Source organism: Herpailurus yagouaroundi, unplaced genomic scaffold, assembly GCF_014898765.1.
Source record: "Herpailurus yagouaroundi ecotype Mexico unplaced genomic scaffold, PumYag 199, whole genome shotgun sequence".
NCBI lineage: Eukaryota > Metazoa > Chordata > Mammalia > Carnivora > Felidae > Herpailurus > Herpailurus yagouaroundi.
This window is the reverse complement of record NW_024412430.1, coordinates 4102846-4124716: the sequence shown is the minus strand read 5'-3', so window position 1 is coordinate 4124716 and position 21871 is coordinate 4102846. Positions and strand designations below refer to the sequence as shown.

The window sequence follows — 21871 nt, the reverse complement described above, 5'->3', positions numbered from 1 at the left end:
GCCCGGCGTCAGGCTCTGGGCTGATGGCTCAGAGCCTGGAGCCTGTTTCCGATTCTGTGTCTCCCTCTCTCTCTGCCCCTCCCCCATTCATGCTCTGTCTCTCTCTGTCCCAAAAATAAATTAAAAAAACGTTGAAAAAAAATTTTTTTTAAAAATAAAAAAGAAAATTATTGTTAATATTGGTTCCTCATGGAAAACTCAGTAGAAGCTTTCCCTTTAAAGCTAAGAATGAGACAAGGTTGCCTACAGTCCCCTCTTGTATTTAGCATTGTATTGGAGGAACCAAACAGTATTGTATGAAAAGAAAAAGAAGTTAAAAGCCTTAAAGCAGAGAAAAAAAGAAAAAAGCAGTACTCATCATTTGCTGATTCTCTGATTATTGTGTACAAAGAAAGTCCAAGACAATCTGTAAACAAACTTCAAGTCTATATTTTTCTAGAGAACTTACATTTATTGGTGTCATAAAGACAAATTTTAAAATAGAGGAGTGATGTGAGAGTCTTATCCAAAAGAACATTCTTTTCAGTAGTTGCATTTTAAATTGTACATAAGAGTATTTGAGTAGTTTTTATACTCAAGCTATATGTTCTTCTCTGTAGAGCTACAGAGAGTTCTGATGAAGTGGAGAGCCTGCGACCCCCTCGATTCTTTAATGAGGATGGAGTTATCAGACCTTACAGGTTGAGGGATGGGACTGGCAACCAAATGTTACAGGTGGGTGAAGAAGTATCTTACACACTAAGATTAATTTAGTCAAGTTTGCTTTATTAAAAGTATCTATATAATGATTCCAATATATATTAGATTATTTGGGCTTTAGATGTTTTGCTTAATTCTGTTTAGAAGTTTTTTATGTTTACTTAGGTTTTAATGTACGTTTATTTACTATAAGATTTTTTTTTCTTTTTTACAGGCATCAAAAAGTTTGATATGAAAACAGTTAATGCATGACTTTGCAAGTGAAAGCCAGCAGTAGATTTTAGTCTTAAAATTTACAAACTACGTACAGCTGTTTCAGTATTTTGAATACAAAGAAAAGCTTTCATATTGGTAACTTTTTGTATAGGATTTTAGTGAATCTGATCTCGGTATAGGGTATTCTTAGTTCTGTACTGGATTTGCTAGATTCGTTGCAAACCATCATGCCTTTTGTACCCTCATAATTGGTGGTACTTACTTAACCAGTTAGACCATTTCTGTGTAGGGGACTCCCTCTGCATATCAAGCCGCTGGTAGCTTTAATACAATTCTCCTGTCCACTTGGGCAAGGATAAGGGAAAAATCAGTTCTACTGCTATTGTGAATTCTTGGGTTTCTTAGGCTTTTCTTTGGAAAATATTCAAGTGGCCATGACCTTCTTCCTGCCTTATGCTTGTGTAGTCTATTTAAAACCTGTGGAATCTGATAAGCAGTTCACATGAAAGCCAACATCTTTTAGAAAGGAAAATTAGCTTTTGAAACAGACCATTTGAAGGTAGAATATTTTACCAGTTTAGATACTTTTCTTACTTTGAAAATTGTCCTTTTTAAAATTTGGATTATGGTGTAGGTAGCATACATAATAGGTTATACCGATTTCAAGTTACTTCATCTGTGGTTTAGATGTGGAGTACTAAAGTAAATCACTTGTTTGAAAACAAACCAGTGTTATGTTAAGTAGACTTGAAAATATTCGTAGTAATAATAACCTGTAGGGATATGGTGCTTCCTTTATAGCCTTGATATTTTAAATATTTTCATGTTGAAAATGACCATGGTAAATATTTAAAACTTCAGTATTTTACCCACTACATGTAGAGAATATCATTTTGAATAAAAGGTGTTTCCATCTAATATAGTAAAACATGACCATTGAGTTAATGTGTATTATTTAATAAAGTGATACTGTATTTAAAATGTTTTTAAAGCCTCAAAATAATTGCATATGGGGTAGAACTGGCAATCTAGTGAGAGGTTGTGCTCTAAAAGGCATTTCGTACAATCTCTGCAATGACAGTGTATCATTCTTTGGAAGATGCAAATGGTGCAGAAGTCACCTACGGTTAATATATTTGAAAAATATACTTCTATTCAGTTGCTGCCTTCCCGTGTTAGGGAAGTAATGTGTTCCTTACATTAATAACTTATGTTAATAACATAGTACTAACATTTTATTGGAGTGCCTAGTCATCACCTATTGAAAAACTAAAAATATTTCTTGAGAAATTTTTAATAAATTTAGTAAGAAGGAAGTGTGAGTAGTGAGGAGAATTTAGAAATACATCCTCATTACCAGGGAAAAGATTATAACAAAAGGAGAGAGACATGAGATACCAAAAATTTCTCACAGCTGACAACTTGATTTTAGTGACAAGTAAATGTATTTTATACATTCATTAATTGTTAACTGAAGCTTTAAATTTTGGGATTTAAAGGTCAGGACTCTTGACTGTGTGTTTTTAAAGGTGCATATTATTTTTAGTAGGCCAGTCTTAGTATTAATTGCTAAAAGAGCTATTTAAAGGACTAAAACCTCACAATCCTTGTCAGCCATTTTACTTGTTTTTCAGCAAGAGCATAAATACAGTAGTAGCTGGAACACCTGTAGGAATTCACCAGAGGCCTTAGGATGTTTTTGGTTAGCATTATCTCTTACAGGTGTAAGAAGTAGGTTGTTGGTTTGGTGGTAATGGTGCTTTTTTAATCACAAGTCTGTTATTAGCAAACAGTTTAAAATCCATGAATGGCAGTGTATAGAAAAAAAGTAGATGACATAGAAACAGGATTTAAAATCTCATCTGCCAAGATTTCATCTAAGTGACTTGACAGTGGTGCCCTTCGAAAATGTTTAATATTTGAAATGTTTCTCATTTTTCTTTTTCTAATTCTCCAAAAAAGGTACTCTGTGTTCAGTAAATTATATGGATCAAAATATCATTAAATATAAAATATACTCTGTATGCCTTTGCATCTAGAAAGAAGTGCCATATTATAGTGCTTCCTGGTAGTCAATTCAGGTTACCTGCTAGAGAAATAGGATAACAATTCTAACATATTCACGAAATACCTTACTGGTATTACCAAATTATTTTACCCATTGAGTGTACCAACCAGTGGAACTTATTAGTCTTAGGTCTCTTAAGTTATGGAATATATCCATAATTACTGTCCTACTCATCTGAAAAGTCTGATTCAAAATTATTCTAACTCGAACATTTCACAATTTTACATGTTTGCAAGCATTTTGCCATGCCTGACTAACCTTTGTGCTTCTTTTTTCCTTTACCATGCTTACAGAAAATTCAGGTCTACAGGGAGTGGATCATGACTCACAGTAGCAGTAGTGATGATGATGATGATGATGAGTCAGATCTGAAATGTTAAATTCATGTGTTCTTTGTCATTTTATTTGGACTGTTTCATTAACATGTTTTGTATGACTGCTACCCTAATGCCTATATATCCATTTGTAAGGAGTGAAAATACCTTTTTCCTTTGAAAATGTGTTTTTACACATTTTCAGAAAGCAAAGTAATTGCATTATTAAGCACAGAAAAATGTATTTTACATCCAAAGTGGGGCATATTGTATTTTCTACCATTTGCTTGTATATGTTTTGTGGCTTTATAAAACGCAGAGTTTGTCTTTACGATTTAAAGGTAGACTTAAATATTTCTTTAATGTTCACTAGTTTTCTTTTAAATTATCTGCTTATTAGCAAAATGCCATTTCTAATATTCTCTGTAAATTTTCTGGGCTATAATTCCATTGTGTAAAAGAAAAATAATAGGAACACCAAGTCAATATTTTATATTTAGCATTTGAAAAGTATTTTTGTCAAATTTCTTTTAATAATAATAAACTTATGTAACTTCAATATGAATGTGTTGTTCTATTCCAAAATCATATAGGTTGTACCACTCTCATAAGGAACATTCATGATTTGTCATGGAAGGTTAGGTGGTGATATAATGTGTAGTCTTAGAATGAAAAATAATGTTCTTTGGTTCACTTTTTATTTCATTATATGTATATTTTTGTGAAACAAGGAACAGAGTTGGTTTTATAGCCATTATATTTATTTGTTAACCTAAATATCCATATGCTATATCCCTGTTATAAAATATTACAGATTAATTCAGGATATTAGAAGAATTTTTATAGTATTTTTATAGTATTTTTTTAAAATTTTCAACTTGAACGATTTTGTCCCATTTTTTAAAAAAATTTTTTTTCAAGAGAGAAAGCGAGCACGCCTACTTGTGAACAAGTGGGAAGGGGTGGAGAGAGGTAGACAGAAGATCTCAAGCGGGCTCCTCGCTGACAGCAGAGAGCCTGATGCGGAGCTCAAACTCCCAAACTGAGATCGTGGCCTGAATTAGATGCTTAACTGACTGAGCCACCCAGGCACCCCTATCTTGTCCTAATTCACTATTCAGTTAGATGTACAAAAGAAATCGTCTAAAGGTGAATGACTAGTAGTAATATATATTTTTTTAGCTTTTATTTCAATTCCAGTTCATTAACCTACAGTATAGTATTAGTTTCAGGTGTACAATATAGTGATTCACCAGTTCTTTATACTACCCAGTGCTTATCAGGACAAGTGCACTCCTTAATCCCCATCACCTATTTCACCCATTCCCCCACCTACCGCCCCTCTGGTAAACCATCAGTTTGTTCTCTATAGTTAAGAGTCTGTTTCTCGGTTTGCCTGTGTCTCTCTTCTAATTCTTTTTTAGTTAAATGGTAATCCCTATGACTGCTGTGTTTTTGGATCAACAAACATTTACCTTGACTTATGTTAATCAGTTTATATTGAGCTTATATTAATTGGATTGTAGTAAATAATTGCTTAATCAACTTTTGGTTTAATTGATTCAACTCATCATTTCTGAATCTCTTCTGATTCTTAAGTTTACCAAGATTTTAGTTCTATAAATCATTGTTCTATTTCTTAGAAAATGACTAGTTTAATTATTTAGTATTGAGTTTACAAAAAAAGAAGCTAAAAAATGATAAGGTCTTTTGAAATTTCTACCTGCCTAGCATTCATTTATTTTTTTTTTAAATTTTTTTTTTCAACATTTATTTATTTTTGGGACAGAGAGAGACAGAGCATGAACGGGGGAGGGGCAGAGAGAGAGGGAGACACAGAATCGGAAACAGGCTCCAGGCTCTGAGCCATCAGCCCAGAGCCTGACGCCGGGCTCGAACTCACGGACCGCGAGATTGTGACCTGGCTGAAGTCGGACGCTTAACCGACTGCGCCACCCAGGCGCCTCCATTTAAATTAAATAGAAATCAAGGTTGTATATACTAGGACTAAGAAATATGTGAGTGCCAAATAATTTAATTATTGTTTTCACCAGAATAGTATTCTTCTCTTTTTGGATGAGTAAATACATGAGAACAGTGACCATTAAAATAGTCATGACTTGTATCAGAGACAGTGTAAATCCATCTTATCGCCATTGGTCTCTCACCCCTGGCCAAAATCAAACAAAACCTACTCCTTCTACAAGGAGCTAGAAAGAGCACAACCTATTGTTACGTATTGCGTATGTCTTAGGAAAGGCCTGGAAATGTCTTCATTGACTTTTTACACTTCAGCGAGGCACAGGGCCTTTCTAAGTGGGAAAACTACTGAACTTCTTGATTACAAGGCATTTACTGACTTTCCTGTGGTTCGTCTGTGACACTTAATGCTATGGTATAAGTTTCATAAAGATTTGTAAGAATTTATCGGGAAAAGTTCTGGATATTTCAGCATTGCCTTGCCATTTTAATGAAAAGAAAATTGTAGACAGGGTTACATTCATTTAAGATCCCTTAAACAGTGCAATGACTTAAAACCATATTCTACTAACTAATAAGCTGTCATGTAGTTCATGTAGTCTTAAGGATTTAGCATTCTTAAATTTTTAGTACTTAGAAGTGAAATATGTTCTTAACAGAATAACTGCCCTTGTTCTTTCTGTTTCTGTTTTCATGCCCAGGGAAAAATCTTTTCAAGCTGCTTTGACCACCAATACTATTTTTCCAGTAAAAAAAAGTTGCTTTTTATTACAGAAAAATTCAAGATTGAAGATTCCTCTGTTATTTTACACCAGTGTGCTCATGTTGGAAATATAGGACATGAACAAAAATATCTTCTTACTCCTCACCAAATATATAGAAAATAAGTTCAACTTTGGCACTTTTATGAGATGCTTATTAGAGGCTTTATAATTAATTAGAATTTTAAAATGGAAGTATTTTATAATGAGAAAGTGTAGAAAGCTACATCTGAAAGATTAAGTCATACCACACCTTTCCATATCCTTTATTTATATTCTAAATTTCCATATGATCACTGCTTATGTATAGAAAAAGGAAAGGAGGGGTTCTTCTATCATCTCTAAGGGAGTCATCACTCATTCTCTCTTTGCCTTTGTATTTACTTGACACTTGAGTAACATTGAAAACTGGCAGGAAGAAAAACTCATAAAAATCCTGAAATTGTGGACATCTTTACCGTGGATAAATTTATAAGAGCAGCCTATAAGTGAAGTAAGATGAATTGGATATAACAAATGTAAATCCAGAATAATATTGCTGTCAATATTCCTTATAAAAAAATAAATTTCACTTTGTTTCCATATTTAAAATAATCTGGATTTTATAAATTTTACATTTTGAAATTGTTCAAAACATATCAGTGTTAAGTGTTGATTTTAAAGTGATGCTATTAAAATTTGCAAATAGAGCCATTGTAATTTGTGACTAGGACATCAATATTCAACATGAAATACATGATACTATATTTACATCCCAAGGTCATATATCCTGAAGAACAATAGCTGCTGTAGTAGTTCGTCTGATTTAACCCCTGTGGTGAAATTTTGCATCATACTATCTTATAGTAATGGGAGGAGGACCAGAGACAAACAAAAGTGTTACTGAGTACTTTTCTACTACCCCTTCAAGCCTTTGGTTTTGTTTTTGTAGATTTCCTTGCAAATGTATAATTTATTATTAATTTATAACGGTCAAAAAACATTAAAGGTCTTAGGGGGTCTAAATAAGATACATAAATTATTCATTTATAGCAAGTAATTGTGATGGGTATGTAAAAAGAATGTCCATTTTAATTTATCCCTGCACCTTTGAGATAAATGGAGATTAAAAATGTTTAGATTGTTAACTTAATCTTTAATTTCAGTGGATGAATGTTTGAATTCATGAAGTGCAGTGAGTATAAACAGTACTATGTAAAACATTATCGAAAGTACTGAATCCAAGAAGAATAAAACACATGATTTCAAATTGGTCTCTATTAGGGAGCTAGTTAGAATAATTTAAAATTTTCACATGTAGCAGTTTGTGGTTGGTTAGTTTTAATGCGGTAGACCATTTTCATGTCCATTATCTCAGTGTGATGAATTTATTTGGTAATTATTTAGCAATAGTGTACCTCTAAAATGAGATTTAAATTAAATGTCTAATAACTTTGTAAAGTTGGTTTTTAATATAGCCTTTTTATTACATATGTATATTCTAAGCAGTGAAATGGTAACAAAGATATGTGCTAAATTGCATTATGCCATTTTCTGAATCTTAGAGATGCTTATATATTTGTTCAAAATAGTATAGTCAATATCAGTGTTTTTGAAAAACAAAGGATAGTTAGAGACTTAGCTAAACACGTAATTCTTGATTGGGTATGCTGTGTTTTTCTAAATTATCATTTAGATTATCATTTAGAGTAGAAAATGCTTAACTATACGTCTACAAAGATTTTTCTGAATGTAGAACTTGGGATTTCTATGAATTAAAAAATTGATAGACCCATACTTCCATGGAAAAAGCTAAATTCCTCTTGTGAATCAGTTAGCTAACATTGATAAGAAAATTTTCAAAAATTAGATTTTTTTTTACTTTGCGACTGTAGTACATGCTCAGTGAAGAAAAGTCAGAAACTACAGAAATAAAAATTATCCTATCTCCCCACCATTTATGATATATTTCCTTTTTAAAATTTTTATTAACATGATTGTGATCCAAATACATAAATTTCTGTTATAAATTTTTATAAGCAGAATTATTAACTTCTAAAAATTAAAAAAGTGATCTATCTCCATGGAATAATCCCCAATGTGGGAAACTGGTCTTTATTTCTAGAATACATAAAAGCCAGCAGAACCTTTTCTCAATTTTTATAATTTTTTGTAGTTATAGAAGTTTTATTTTCTTTTTAACTGAACATGTTTGTACCTTTTTACAAAGTTTCCATCCCTTAAATAAATATCCTCTTAAAAGGAGTGTCTGTGATCCTTATGTCCTTCACGTGTAGGAATGTTGTCAGCTGGGTTATTCCACGAGGGTAGCATAGTCTTAAGCTTTTCAGATATTTTAAACCTTTATCTGTGTTGTCTTTGAATCTCTTACATCTCTTACCTTAGTATCATAGTTGCGATTATGTGAGTTGTTGTAGAAGGGAGGCTGTTTTTGTTTGTTGTATATTTCTTTTCTTTCAGAAATTACAGATGTTTATAATTAGCCTCAAACACTGCCCTAATAGCAATTGGAAGATAACTGCCTTCAGCCGACGTGGTCTTTCCCTTTACCTCTGGAGGAGAATTACAACTGATCTGGAAGAAAGGGCTTACCGTAGGCAGTCAGATCACCAGAGTAGTGCTGAACATTCTTCCTGGCTTCATCTGAAACTTTGAGTAAGTGGACAAGAACTAGGAGACAGATGCTTATTGGATTTTACTCTTCAGTTTGTAACTCTTCCCCTCCAGAAGCCAGTTTCTGAATGGGATGAGACAACTGAAGAGAGCCAAATCCTGTTATCTAGGCCAGTTAGAGGTCTTAGCATCTCAACTAAAGCAAATCCTATGAGAAAGGAGATTAACCTAGATACATTCTAATACATCATTTATCAATTTAGCGGAGGTCTCTTAGAGAGTCTTTGATACATCATTTTAGAAGGCCTGTTCTTTCCAACATTTAGTAGTAAGTCCCACTGACTTTATTTTGCACCAGAAGAGTAATTCACTCCACTTAGAACCTTCCAGTATTACATAACAATACCTTTTGAATAAGACTTTGAAATTATATCTTTTTCTGGAGGTGATGATTCTACTTGAGTTTTTTCTTTGTATCAATTATAAAATGGTTTTTTTGATTCTTTTTTAATTCAGTAACCTGAATGAGACCAATTCAATTTCTAAATCTTTTAGGGAAGGATAAATACTATTAAAATAGAAAACTTAGTACATTTAACTTTAAATCCTTAAATGTTCAGGTAGGTTCACCTGGAGTCTCTCTTCTTCCCAAAGATGTGCAAATAGAGCTTCAACTTTGCAGTAGTTATTAGCTTAGAAGCTATTTAGCCTTTATTTTAGGTATAGGTGCTAAATTGTAACCTGGAACTCAGTACATGACCTCTGAACTTCTGTGTTAGAGCTCTACCTCATATGACTTCCCCTGGTTACTGTGGACAGCACCCAGAGTCTCAGCATGAGTTGAGCTTAGGAAAGCTCATTGGAGACTTTTTTTTAGTGTGTGCTCTAACAGTAGTGTTCTTAGAAAACATTGGTATAAGTTATGAAAAATCTATTTTTTATTGGCCAAATGTCCTATGAAAGAAAGGTGTTCTCTTGCCAAATGAAGCAATTCATTTTCATGCAGAATTAAATTGGAGGCCACTTTGATTCATCCAAAAACAAACTTTTCATGTCATCTATGGAAGGAAGCACCGTGTACTTTTTCTATCAGTCTTTAGTTACAAATTCAAATGAAATTGATGTCCCAATTACTTTTGATGATGACTCTAATGAATTTTAATGTCAAATTTTCTGTAAAAATTACCACTGTGAAGAACCCTATAGGAAGCAGTGTGGAGAAAATGTACAGTAGGCATTTTGTGGCACTTCCGGTCTGAGGTAGTTGTTTTAGTTAAAGATCTCATGAAGCTCCAGTGGTGGAATATATAAGCATAGGAGGCTGCATGTTTCTTGTAAAGTTAACTTGTATAGAATTGGCAGGCTATTTCAAATTTTAAAATTGCCAAAAAAGTGAATGTATAATTATATACGTGTAATTGAATTTTTGCTAGATGATCTGGTAGTATAGGTTATATGAATACCAAGAAGAAACAGTGTCATGTATTCATACAAGTATTTTGTTAAAGTATTACTAGTTTTGTATTGGACACTCTTCTAGATCTTAAGATTACAGGTCTGAAGAGAGTAGTCAACATTGCTGTTCATCTTTTCTGAGATTATAACCGTAGTGAACTTTATTCTAGTTATTGGGGACAAAACAAAAGCTATGTTAGAGGCCATCCCTGTCCTGTCAGATCTTCACAGTCTCATTCCTATTGGCTGTTGAGCTGCTTACTAAATGCAAGGCTCTAAGAAACTGTAGGAATCAAAAGAGACAAGATATACCCAACCATCCAAGAAGATAATGATTCCTAGGTATTATATGACACTGGAGCATTGTAAGAGATACGGTACAGCTGGTAGGATATCTGAATCCAGATTACAGTGAGCTGTTAAAATGGCAGCTCACTGTATCTGCTGGACTATACGTAGTTCTTTGGGCTAACCCATTTTGACAATAAAAATTATCTGAGCTATAGCAGTATCTTATGGCTCAGGGCCTGGATTCTAGAGCCAAGTAAACCTGAATTCAGCTCCAGCTTTTCCTTTCACTAGCTTTATAATCTTCTAGTCTGCTTGCCTGGCCTCAATTTCCAAACTGTAAAATGGAGATAATTCTACTAGTAAACAATTGGTGTTAAGTAGTGTTAGTATCATAACACCAAGATAAAACAGTACCTTGGTGTTGGTAACATAGTACCAAGATAACAGTAACCTTGGTGGTGTTGATAGGATTTAAACAAGTAAGGTAATGTATGTGACTGTTAGTACAGTGTATAGTAAGAACTCATTGTATTTTCATTATTCCAGGTGAATACCAGTTGATGCTAGTTCTTGGTCATCATTATATAAATTTTATGTTCCACATTTGTCTCCTTTTTATCAGGATAAAAGCATTAATAAATCTTACCCTTTTTCTTCCTTTCAACATTAATAGAATACTGTAATTAAAATATCACAACCATTTCCACACATTAATTGGTGAACAATAGAAATAATCCTCAGTAATTTGGACTGCTCTGAATTACATACTATTTTGAGAGAAATGTTAAAATGTTTAAAATAAGTTGTTCTTAAGTGTGTGTAGCATGATGGGTCAATAAATGATGCTCAGTAGAGGTTCTGCTGGAAATGTGTTTAGAGAGACTTGTAACTATCCACTTAAAATTATTTTTGGCCCTTCTTCTGGAAGGGCCAACTTAATGGTCTTTTATTATCAATGCACATAATTGTGTCATGAGCATAATTCTGTCCTTTCTCCAGTCTTTGAGTTGAGCCAGTTGATGATAGTTCATATCTCTTAAGGTAGTAGTAGTTTACTTGATTTGATTTTTAAGTTGGTGGGGTTATACTCAACTTTCCTTCCCGGTCTAAACTGTTAGCAGAATTTACCCTTTTGATTAACAATCAAAATAGCTCATTAGCTTGGGAGGAGACAAAGGTATGGGAGATTCAGAAAGACCTGATTCCTTACCAGATTTGATGACTGTCACTGAGATTTGAAGTTTTTGTTTTTGTTTTTTTGTTTGTTTGTTTGTTTGTTTTTGTTTTTCACATCAACTTGCCTCACAGAATAGGCCAAATAACACTCCTTCACTGTTGTTTACATTTATTGTGTTAGGTATATGAAATTATTGAGCTTTGAGGTAATGAACTTCCACTACATTTTATCATGAAGCATGGTTGAATGCCTTGTGTCTCCTGGCTAGGGCCCTGAAATCTCTCATGTTTGAAGTGAATTAGTAAAACAGTTTTTATCTCTAACCTTTAATAACTCTAGGAAATTTATGCTTCTTGATCACATTTTTCTCTAAAGATACGATTGTTTTGAACAAGTTGTCTATTTACTTCTTAAATAATTGAGAAATGATAGCCTTTACTATTTTAATTTACGATTATCTACCTACATTTTGTTGTTTTTAACAACAAGCTTAATTTTTTAGTATAATCTGTTTATAGGCCTTTCCTCTTTCCCCATCATCTGCTGACTATTCAAATTAGCCAGTGTATAAAGCTGTTTATTTGTTGTCCAGTAGATTGTCTTGTCTGATAGCATTCTTACTCTTTATTTCTCATCTAGATGAATTTCATTTTCCTCTCATCCTTCATGTTTCTGTCTTTTAAAAAAAAAAAAAACAAAAACCATTTATACTTCCATGAGACTGTGTGGTCTTCCAAAAGAGCCAGGTACTGATCAGATTTGGGGGTTTTTTTATTTGTTTTGTTTTGTTTTGCTGAACTGTGTGTTCTTATCCTTTATCCAATTTCCTGAAGTAAATCTCCCATGAATATTAGCACTTTAGATTGTTTGGGATTTAAAGCCTTCCATGTTTGTGATTTATTCCCCGTATCTGTGTTTTCATATTTTGCTTTGTTCTTTTCAGAAATATTTTTGTTATAGAACTTTGCTGATTCATAGCATTTGGACGACTTGAACGTGTTAGCAATATAATTTTCAGCGTCTCTTCTTTTTCTAAAGTATTGGAATTACCTGATATGAAATGTGGATGTTAGTAGAGGGTGACCCTGACACCCCTATCTTATAGGTTCCTACCATCAGTGTATTTCTAGGTTTGCAGTCACTTTGGATTTATTTGTATCTAATAAACTAAGGTCTACATACTCTTCTAATGCAAAAAGAACCCTTTTACCAGTAACCATACATTTTAATTATCTATAAATTCTGACAGTTATATGTAACAGTTCCTTTGTGTTCTCAAATGATGATGTGTATTTTAATGAATAAGGCAAAATTTGTTTTTTTATTTTACACCGCATGTTAAATGAGGCTAACATGTTTAACATACTGGCTAATGTACTTGATACTTCAGCCTAATTATTGGATTTCAGCCAAATTTTTGTCTTTATGCAAAGGCTCTATATAGTGATTCCTAGCCCTAGTTTTGTAGTTCTTCATTTATTTTAAAGGGTATCACAAATTATTTCAGCAGAAACATTGATACGTAATATCTGTTTGGGAAAGAGGAAGACAGGATATTAACACTGAACTATTTGAACCCTACTAACCTAAAAAAAAAAAAAAAAAAAAAAAAAAAAAAATCAGCCTGCCTGCACTGCTTTAGCAGCCTGCTTCAGCAACATCCAGCATCAGGGATATTGAAGACACTTTTGAGGTACCATGGGAAACATGTGACTGGCACCATAAGAGGAAACATCATGGTATAGTGAAAAGCACTGGAACTAGAAGGGAAGAAACCACTTTTCTGAGCCCACTTTTGCAACTGACAGTATGACCCCAAGCAAGTCACTTAACTGTAATCTTAGCTAATCACATATGAGGTTGCTTTGAAGAGTAGGTGGGTAAGACACTTACCTGATTCTCCATTATTTCATGTGTATATAAGTTCGTGTTTGGATGAACAGTAACTTTGCTTTAGGTTGAAAATTTTTTTTTCTGAAATGATTTATAATGATGCTATGAAAAGTAAGAGTCTAAATATATAGAAAACTTATAAAGTGAAATAATTGGGAAATTGTAATCAAAGGCATGATGTTTGTAGATTTTACGGCATGATGGAAGATGATGGTTGATAAGCCATCATATTCTTTCACTCCCATGCTTCTATGGGACTGGGTTCCCTATTCTTCTCTATTCACCTGTTTGTAATGAGTTTTGCTATATAAGGACTTATCTTTGATATTTATTCAAATATATCCATTCTGATAACAGCACAGTTCAGTGTATGTTCAAAATAGGCAGCTATATGACAATCGTGTCCATTTGTCTTTCAAGTGTTGCATCTAAGGTTTTTGGTGAGCTCCAGAACACATAGCATGAGTGACTTTTGGGGGGATTTCTAGCTTTTACTTCCACCAGATGCTACTGTGACGTTTGACATTGGTTTAATTGCTTCTATGCACAGGTTACATTTTATTTAAGTTGGGTGTGAAAAGTGGAAAGTATTGCGAAGCAGGCTCATCTACAATGCCCAAATTTAAAACATTAAAATAGAAGCTAGGTACCTAGAGGTAAACCATAGCTTTTAAGCTGTTTGAAGGTTGTGGATTATTAATGAGGCATATAGACTCTTGACTTACAGTAGTGGTGATATTCTTGAGATCAGCATGTGTACTCTTGATTTTTAACCTTTTTTTTTTTTTTTAAGTTTATTTTGAGAGAGAGTGAGCAAGGGAGGGACAGAGAGAGAGAGAATGAGAAAATCATAAGCAGGCTCCACACTGCAAGCACAAAGCCCAGTGTGGGGCTTAAACTCAGGAACCTTGAGATCATGAGCTAAGCCGAAATCCAGAGTCAGACACTTAACTAACTCAGCCACCCAGGTGCCCCTGTACTCTTGATATTTAAACTTGGTTATACAGAACAAAAGAAAATAATACCTTTAAGCTAATTTCTTTTCAAATACAAAAAATAACTGAAAAGTGTATAAAATTAAAAATAGTAGTTTCACTTCTGCCCCCACTATTAACCTTTTCAAGCCCAGAGATAAGTGCTATTACAGTGTAGTGTGTTATCACCAACCCTTCCAGATATGTCTTGTGAATATGTAAATAAGTGTACATGTATGTTTTTAGTACCCCCATTCATTCCCAGCAATGTAATTGCTCTTCATTTAATATATGTTGCACATCCTTCTATATCATTATGCACATCTGCATTTTTCTTTCATGACCACATAATGTCACATTGTATGGCTATACTATAATTTATTTAAACAGTCCCCTGTATGATTTTAACTTAGTATTACTGTGAAGATTCCACAATGTATATCTTGGCATAGTTTTGCTTAAGATAAACCCTAGCAGTCAAATTCCTCACTTAAAGGGTATTTTTAATTGATTGGCATTTTCTTGATTTTGAGTTGTTGAACATATTCTCATATGTTTATTGGTCAGATTTGTTGCACTTAACACATTTTCCTATTGGTTTACTCAGTTTTCTTCTGTTGAATTGTTCATATTCCTAGAATTCTCTGTTATGAAATTAGCTCCATATCTCTGGATTGACAGATATTTTCCCAGTTTATTCTGTAATCTTTATGTTATTTTACTTTGTTCTGTTTGTTTACTGTTTTGCCACCCAGTAATGCTTAATTTCCAAGTACTTAACAATTTTTTATATTGTTTTATAGACTTTGTGTTTTATATTTAAGGTTGTCTCACTTTAAGGTTATTTAAATGTTACCTTTTCTTGTACTTATATAGGTTCATTTTGTATGCCTAAATCCATGAGCCCCCTGGAATTGATTTGGTATGGAGAGAAATGGGGACCCAGCTTTAGCTAGCGTGTTACCTGAAACACCATTTAATAAACATGCTTCTCCCAGTAATTTAAAATGCTATTTGGATTTTATGTATCCCTGTTTTTGGATATGTAGTATTTTATAACGTCCCAGTGTACATTTTGGTCAGTTTCTGGAATCTGTATTCTTTCTGTTGACCCATCTGTGTATTACTGCCAGTGAGCACTTAACCGTTTCACCAATTGTGCTCATGTCTGCTAGCTTAGTTCTCACTCAGCTTTTACAATTTGTTGGGTATCAACACTTTTTCCCATAGAGAAATTTTAGTATAATTTTGTCAAATCACTTCCTTTTCTCTCCCCAGAAGAAACTAACACACCCTATCCAGGGGTCGTATTGTTTTGGCGGGGTGGTAAAAATTGGGGTTGGGGAAGGGAATAACATCACTATTGTAATGAATTTTTCTATCTAGAATACGACATGGATTTCCATTTTCACGTTTTCTGTTATTCCCCTCAATAGTGCTATAGCTTTTATGACATAAATTTTGCATGTTATTTGTTAAGTTTATGCACAAATATTTATTTTTTATTATCCTGATAAACAGAATTTTTTTCCTTCCATTTTTCTATTTGATACTGTGTTTATAAAACAAAGTTACTGGGTTTATATACTTGGGTTTTCCAGACAATACTGTCATGTGCAAAAAATTTCTATTCCTATGCAATTTGATACTTTTTAATATTTTATATTTTCTTAGAATATGACCTAAGATTATTTTGAAGTCACTTGTTAGCTTTTAATTTTAAGTTAGACATAGCCTAATGGAACACAATTTTCTGAAATCTTTTTATCTCTTTTGGATTTCTTCAAGAGATCTGACATTTTGGCTGAATTCTTAACATACCTCTTTTTGAGGGATCTTAGTCACAGTTACACTGTTTGCCCTTAAAAAGTAATAAAAAATGAAGTAAAAAAAAAAAAGTAGGCTAGCCCACAATATATTTTAAGTAGCCAAAGTAACTCTGTCCTCAGAGTAAATGATATTTACAACAGAATTAAAAATGATGTGTATTTCATTTATATAATTATTTTTATATTTTCTGGGACAAAGAATTGTTGACAATGTCATGGATAGACAGTGTTTCCACAGTCTTGAAAATAAAGGTTGTTGTATATGCTAATTAGGTCCCACAGTTCGTGTTTGTCCAGAGACACTCTGCTCCTCATTTGTGAATGAGTTGTGAGACTGGGAAAGAAAAGCATGTTTGTAAGGCAGATAGGAAAATTCCAGGGAAGATGCAAGATGGGGCCAATACTAATTTATGTGATACATATGTTTACAATGTGTTAGCATTTACATGTGTTTTTGTACATAGGTGATCAAATACTAGTGTGTTTTTTAAGAGAAAATGAATGTGATAGTTTAATAGTAACAACAGGTTCAATTTAAACTCTGTAAGGTCATGACATTATCTTCCAAAAATCCAGCATTAAACATTGATATAGCTGCAATTGAGTCATCTTGAATAAATCAGTACAAATAGGTGCTTTTAAAAAAGGAAGCAGCAATAATTTTCTGAATATTCAATTATATGATGTGTTTACTGTATAAATATGTTAATAATTTTCCCCCATTGAGAAATGGCTTTTAGAGGATCACAATGCATTACTTGCATTAGAATAGAAATACTAATGAAATTCTCACTCTCTCTCACCTTTTTTTTAGGTCATGGAAAATGGAAGATTTGCAAAATACAAGTATTTTACCCATGTCATGATCAACAAAACAGATATGTTAATGATAACTAAAAGGTAACTTTGTTGAATGTAATTTGGTAAGAGGTTAACTGAGAGCCACTCATGAAGGGAAGCAGTTGACATTCACCATTTTTGGCACATAGTCACCCTGATTCCTGCTAACTCTGGTCCTCTTGCTCTACAAGCCTCATCAGAAAACTACATAAATTTATGTTCAGCTTTGTGCATGAGTGCAGATAAGTCATAGCCATGCACAAACGTAAATTGTTTAGTATTTTTTCAACCAATTTGAATAATATAGAAATTCCCATAAAACTGTCCTCACAGTACCATTTCTTCCTGCTCTGAAAAAAGTGTACAGTTTCAGATTACTCCAGAAGTCTTCTAGTGATATCTATCCATCAGCATACATAGAGATTCAGTCACATAAGTAAATACATCACTGGAGACAGGTGATTTCTTACGTGGATAATCCCAGCTCCAACCAGATCCTCAAGTAGACCTGTAGATAGAGGTACATGCAAAATTACTCAGCGGCATAGCTTCAGAGGGGCTAGTTTTTGCAGGAGTTACTGTTAGACTGCAGGAAAGAGTCAGCTGCTGCAGTATTAAGACGGGGGTTTTGGATGGATGGCACAGAGTGAAATGTGACTGAGGAGGAGAGGTTATGGCTAACTGAAAGAAATTGTCAATAAACCTCTGGTTTCGTTCACTATTGAGAAGGGTGAAGTTGTATTAGCACCTATTAGTTCAAATTCACTGTTGAACTTAGCAGTCATTTCTAACGTTTTTCATACTAACCACTTCCGGGTCTAGAATTTACAACACTATATTAATTTTCTTATTTAAAAGTAACACAAAGTAGAAAATCCACGTGGTATTAGAAGGTATACTTGTAAAAGTTAATCTTCGTTCCATCCTAGGTACCAGTCCCTCTTTTCCCGGTCCTACTGGCCACCATTTTTACCTGTTTCCTCCTTGAAGTACTCTCTGCCTATACAAGCATACACGCATATGTATCTTAATAGAAATGGGAATCTGTTACACATACCATTCTGTAATTTTTTGCTTAAGATCTATGTCTTGAAGATTATTCCATATCAACATATGGAGATCTTTCTTAACTTGTAAAGGACTACTTTAGCATTTATAGGTATGTACTAAATTTTGCATCTAAGTCAGTAAACTTTTACAATTGGGGGGCAGTGCTTCAAGCATTCTTGTTCTAGCGATTTTCAGTCATCTTTTTATTAACCCTCTCCCCCACTGACGATGCGAACTGTGTGACTCATCAGAGTTAAACAAGAGTCAGTTTATAGATTAGTTTGCAAGATTTAAAAAACTTTTCAACATAATGGATCTGTTTAAAGGAAGTCATATAAACCCTGATAAAGTAAGGGAAGTTAGTTGCAGTTGAGTGAAAGGTAATACTCGTACCTAGGATTTCCTTTATTTACACGTTTCATATTTGAGAAAGTGTCTTTGAGGGGCACCTGGGTGGCTCAGTGGGTTATGTGTCCAACTCTTGATATCAGCTTAAGTCATGATCTCACAGTTGAAGGATCAAGCCTGGTGTTGGGTTTGGCGCTGAGAGTGGAGCCTCCCTGGGATCCACCATCTCCTCCTCTCTCGGTCCCTCCCCTGCTCTCACTCAGTCTCTCTCTCTAAATAAATAAATAAACTTAAAAAAAGAAAAACAGGTCTTTGAGTCAGGAAAGGGAGTACCAGGAACATACTACGAGATGAGCCTGTCTTTGACTTTCCACGTGGTTGAGGACCTAGGAGAGGACCAGTTGGTTTTTTCCACTAGTACCTGTCATCCAGGATTGGTGAGAAAGGGGAGCAGAGACAGAAGATTGAAGTGATAGATGTAAGTCCTGATTAGTTGTCCCAACCAGGAGCCAGCTCTTTTCTTTATTGCAGTCCCTTGACTTAAAGTATGTATTACTTAAAAAAATAATCTGCTTGCACCTAGAGTTGATGTTTCAACCAGAAAGAATTGGGGAAGAAAAGCCTTTGAATGAAGGATTAAATAGAATTATAGACCATGCATTTTCATTTCTTGATTTCCCCCCCCCCCCCCAAAAATGGGAAAACAAGAATTAATTTTAAAAACCTCTTTCTGAGGTAGGTTGGTAAGCCTATTGCATGGAGCTTTGGTAATAAAAACATTTATTCTAAAGCATTAGTTACACAAAAGCTCTCCAAAATATTGGTTAATAATAGGTTCTGTAAGTTTATTTTGTATAAAGCGTCTTACATATTTGAATTTAGAAGTACTTCATTTTTTCTAACTTAGGTATTATGTGCTACCAATTTCCCACAAAACATTGCTTTAGCTACCTCCCACAAATTTTATGTTGTGTTATATTTTAGTTCTCATTCAGTTCAAGACATTTTCTAATTTCTTCTGAGATTGTTTGACTCATGGATTATTGAGAAGTATGCTAATTTCCAAGCATTTAGAAATAATTGTTTCTGTTACTGGTTTCTAGTTTAATTTCATTATGATCTGAGGACATACTTTGTATGATTTCAGTTCTTTTAAATTCCTTAAGGTTATGTATGACTCATAATACAGTCTCTGTTTGCATTATGTGCACTTGCAATGAATGTACATCTTGCTATTATATTACTGGATATAAGTGCCTTTATGTCTACAGTGGGTTCTTTTCTTCCCCCCAGCGGTGTCTTGTTTGTAACAAAAGGAACATTTGGACAGCTTACATGTGAGTGGCAGTATAGTTTTGATGAGTTTACCAAAGAGCCCTTCATTGTTCATGGGAGAAGATTACGCATTGAAGCAAAGGTATGTTGAATAGATTTTTTTGAAAACTCGGAACTGACGATAATAAATTGAAATGGTCCTCCTTTGTAATTTTCCCATCTCTTTTATAGACATTGCTTTGTCTTACTATGGTTTTCCTTGACACCTTCTGTCTTATGCAGGTTTAAAGAAAAGAAAGCTAGGCCAAGAAAAAATGTGATACTTTATGTGCTATTACATGGACAACAGTGTTCCTGAGATTTCATTTTCTATTCAGTAACAGAACCCCGCTTTCTCACTGCTGTCCAGGACACTCAAATGAGAAATCCATTTGTATACGTCAGAATCTCCAGCAGTTCCATACAAAATGTTTTTCCCTGAAAATCTTACAAAAAGATACTTAAAAAGTTCTCTCTCCCTCTAATAGACCATTGTTGGTGGTTCTTTTTCTTTTTATAGATATTATCTTCCCAATTCAGTTATAATCTTGAAGGCAGATACCATTTCTCACTCTGCATTGATTACTAGCACAGTGCCTGGTACTTGGATGTAGATAAAATGAATTGCTTGTCTTTGGCAAATCAGCAGAGACTCATTATACATTGTAAGTTGTAAAGATTGCACTACATATTATATGTGATACAAAGAAATACAAGGTATTTGGCTTCATGGTATTTGACCAGATACCTATGTGTAGGGGGCACTTTGGCATTGGCTGTGCGCGTAGGAAATATTGTAAGCGACACAACCAAGGTGAGTTTTGTTCTTTGTTATTTTTGTTGCATTTTGACTTTGAGGAATTTAATTGGCTCCTGTAACTGAAAGTCTTAGGTCTTTATCTGCTAGTTTAGATATGCTCCAATGGTGTCATTAGCGGTTATTCTCTCTCCCTTCCTCTCCTCCATTCTCTCCTTCTTCACCACCCCTGCTTCTAGGTCCTACTTTCTTCAGTGTTGGCTTCATTGTCAAGCCGGCCAGCAGAAGTTCCAGGTTTATATCCTACTAGCTCGGCAGAATGAAAGCATCTCACTGGGTCTCACTGGGCCACCTTTGGTCACATGCCTATTCCTGAACTAATCTCTTTGGTCAGAGAGCGGGTGTGAGCCAGTTGGCCAGGTGAGGGTCATGGGATCACCATGATGCTATCAAGAAGGAAGGGTCAACTCTATCTGAAGTATTTGGAGTGAGAGAAGGTGAGAAGTAGTTACCCAAAGACTCAAAAAGTTGTTGCTGGAAGAAAGGGCAGTAGACACAGGCAGGCAAAAACAACAGATGTTTTCTCGGCTAGTCTGTAGAACAGAACTGCCCCTAGGCCTTGTGTTGAACCATTGAAAACCATTTCTCTAGTCTTCCCACTCGTTCCAAAGACATGAACAGCTCAAGAGTAGACCGGCTACTTGTTCTTGAGGATCTTAGACCAACTTACACATTGAGAATTTCTCTGATTCGCTCAGAAAATGAAAGGCCCTGTGGCCTTATTATACAAAGTAATGGACAGTGGCTATTACCTTCTGCTCCAGCCTGTACTGCTTCCTGGCTTTTTTCATACCTTTTTCTCTCTCCAAAAATAACCTTCTTCTTCCCTTCTTGGTTTCTTTCCCTTCTGCTTTTCCTTGAAATCTTTTATCAGTGTATATCCTTTTTTTTTTTTTTAAGTAAAAGAATCTGATTTCTTCTGCAGTCTGTATTTACATGGATGTTTGAATTACTTAGAGAAATTGTTCAACCTGTGAGACCCCCATATTTCTTCTTCTGCAGCTCTGCCTATAGTTAATGGAAGTAAACTGCCCTCCTCCTGAATAATCCTTTTATTTCTGTTTGACTCTCTCATGCTTACCATCCACTATTAGCTCTCCCCACAAACATTGAACAGAATGCCTAAAGAATGTTAAAAGTAGAGGCCATCAGAAAAAAAAAAGAAAAAGCAGAGGACATTAAGCTTAAGCTACATTCTTATTGCATGGCCAATTTAAAATGTCAGAAGTTAC

General features: G+C 34.2%; 1 protein-coding gene across 1 annotated transcript in view; it reads left to right on the top strand.

The window, feature by feature from the left end:
- VPS13A (vacuolar protein sorting 13 homolog A) overlaps nucleotides 1-21871 on the top strand; it is a 265687-nt gene that overhangs the window by 237069 nt on the left and 6747 nt on the right. The window contains exons 65-67 of the mRNA XM_040449254.1: nucleotides 600-714; nucleotides 17085-17170; nucleotides 19802-19925. Coding sequence (XP_040305188.1) covers nucleotides 600-714; nucleotides 17085-17170; nucleotides 19802-19925 — 325 coding nt within the window. The remainder of the gene's footprint in view (nucleotides 1-599; nucleotides 715-17084; nucleotides 17171-19801; nucleotides 19926-21871) is intronic.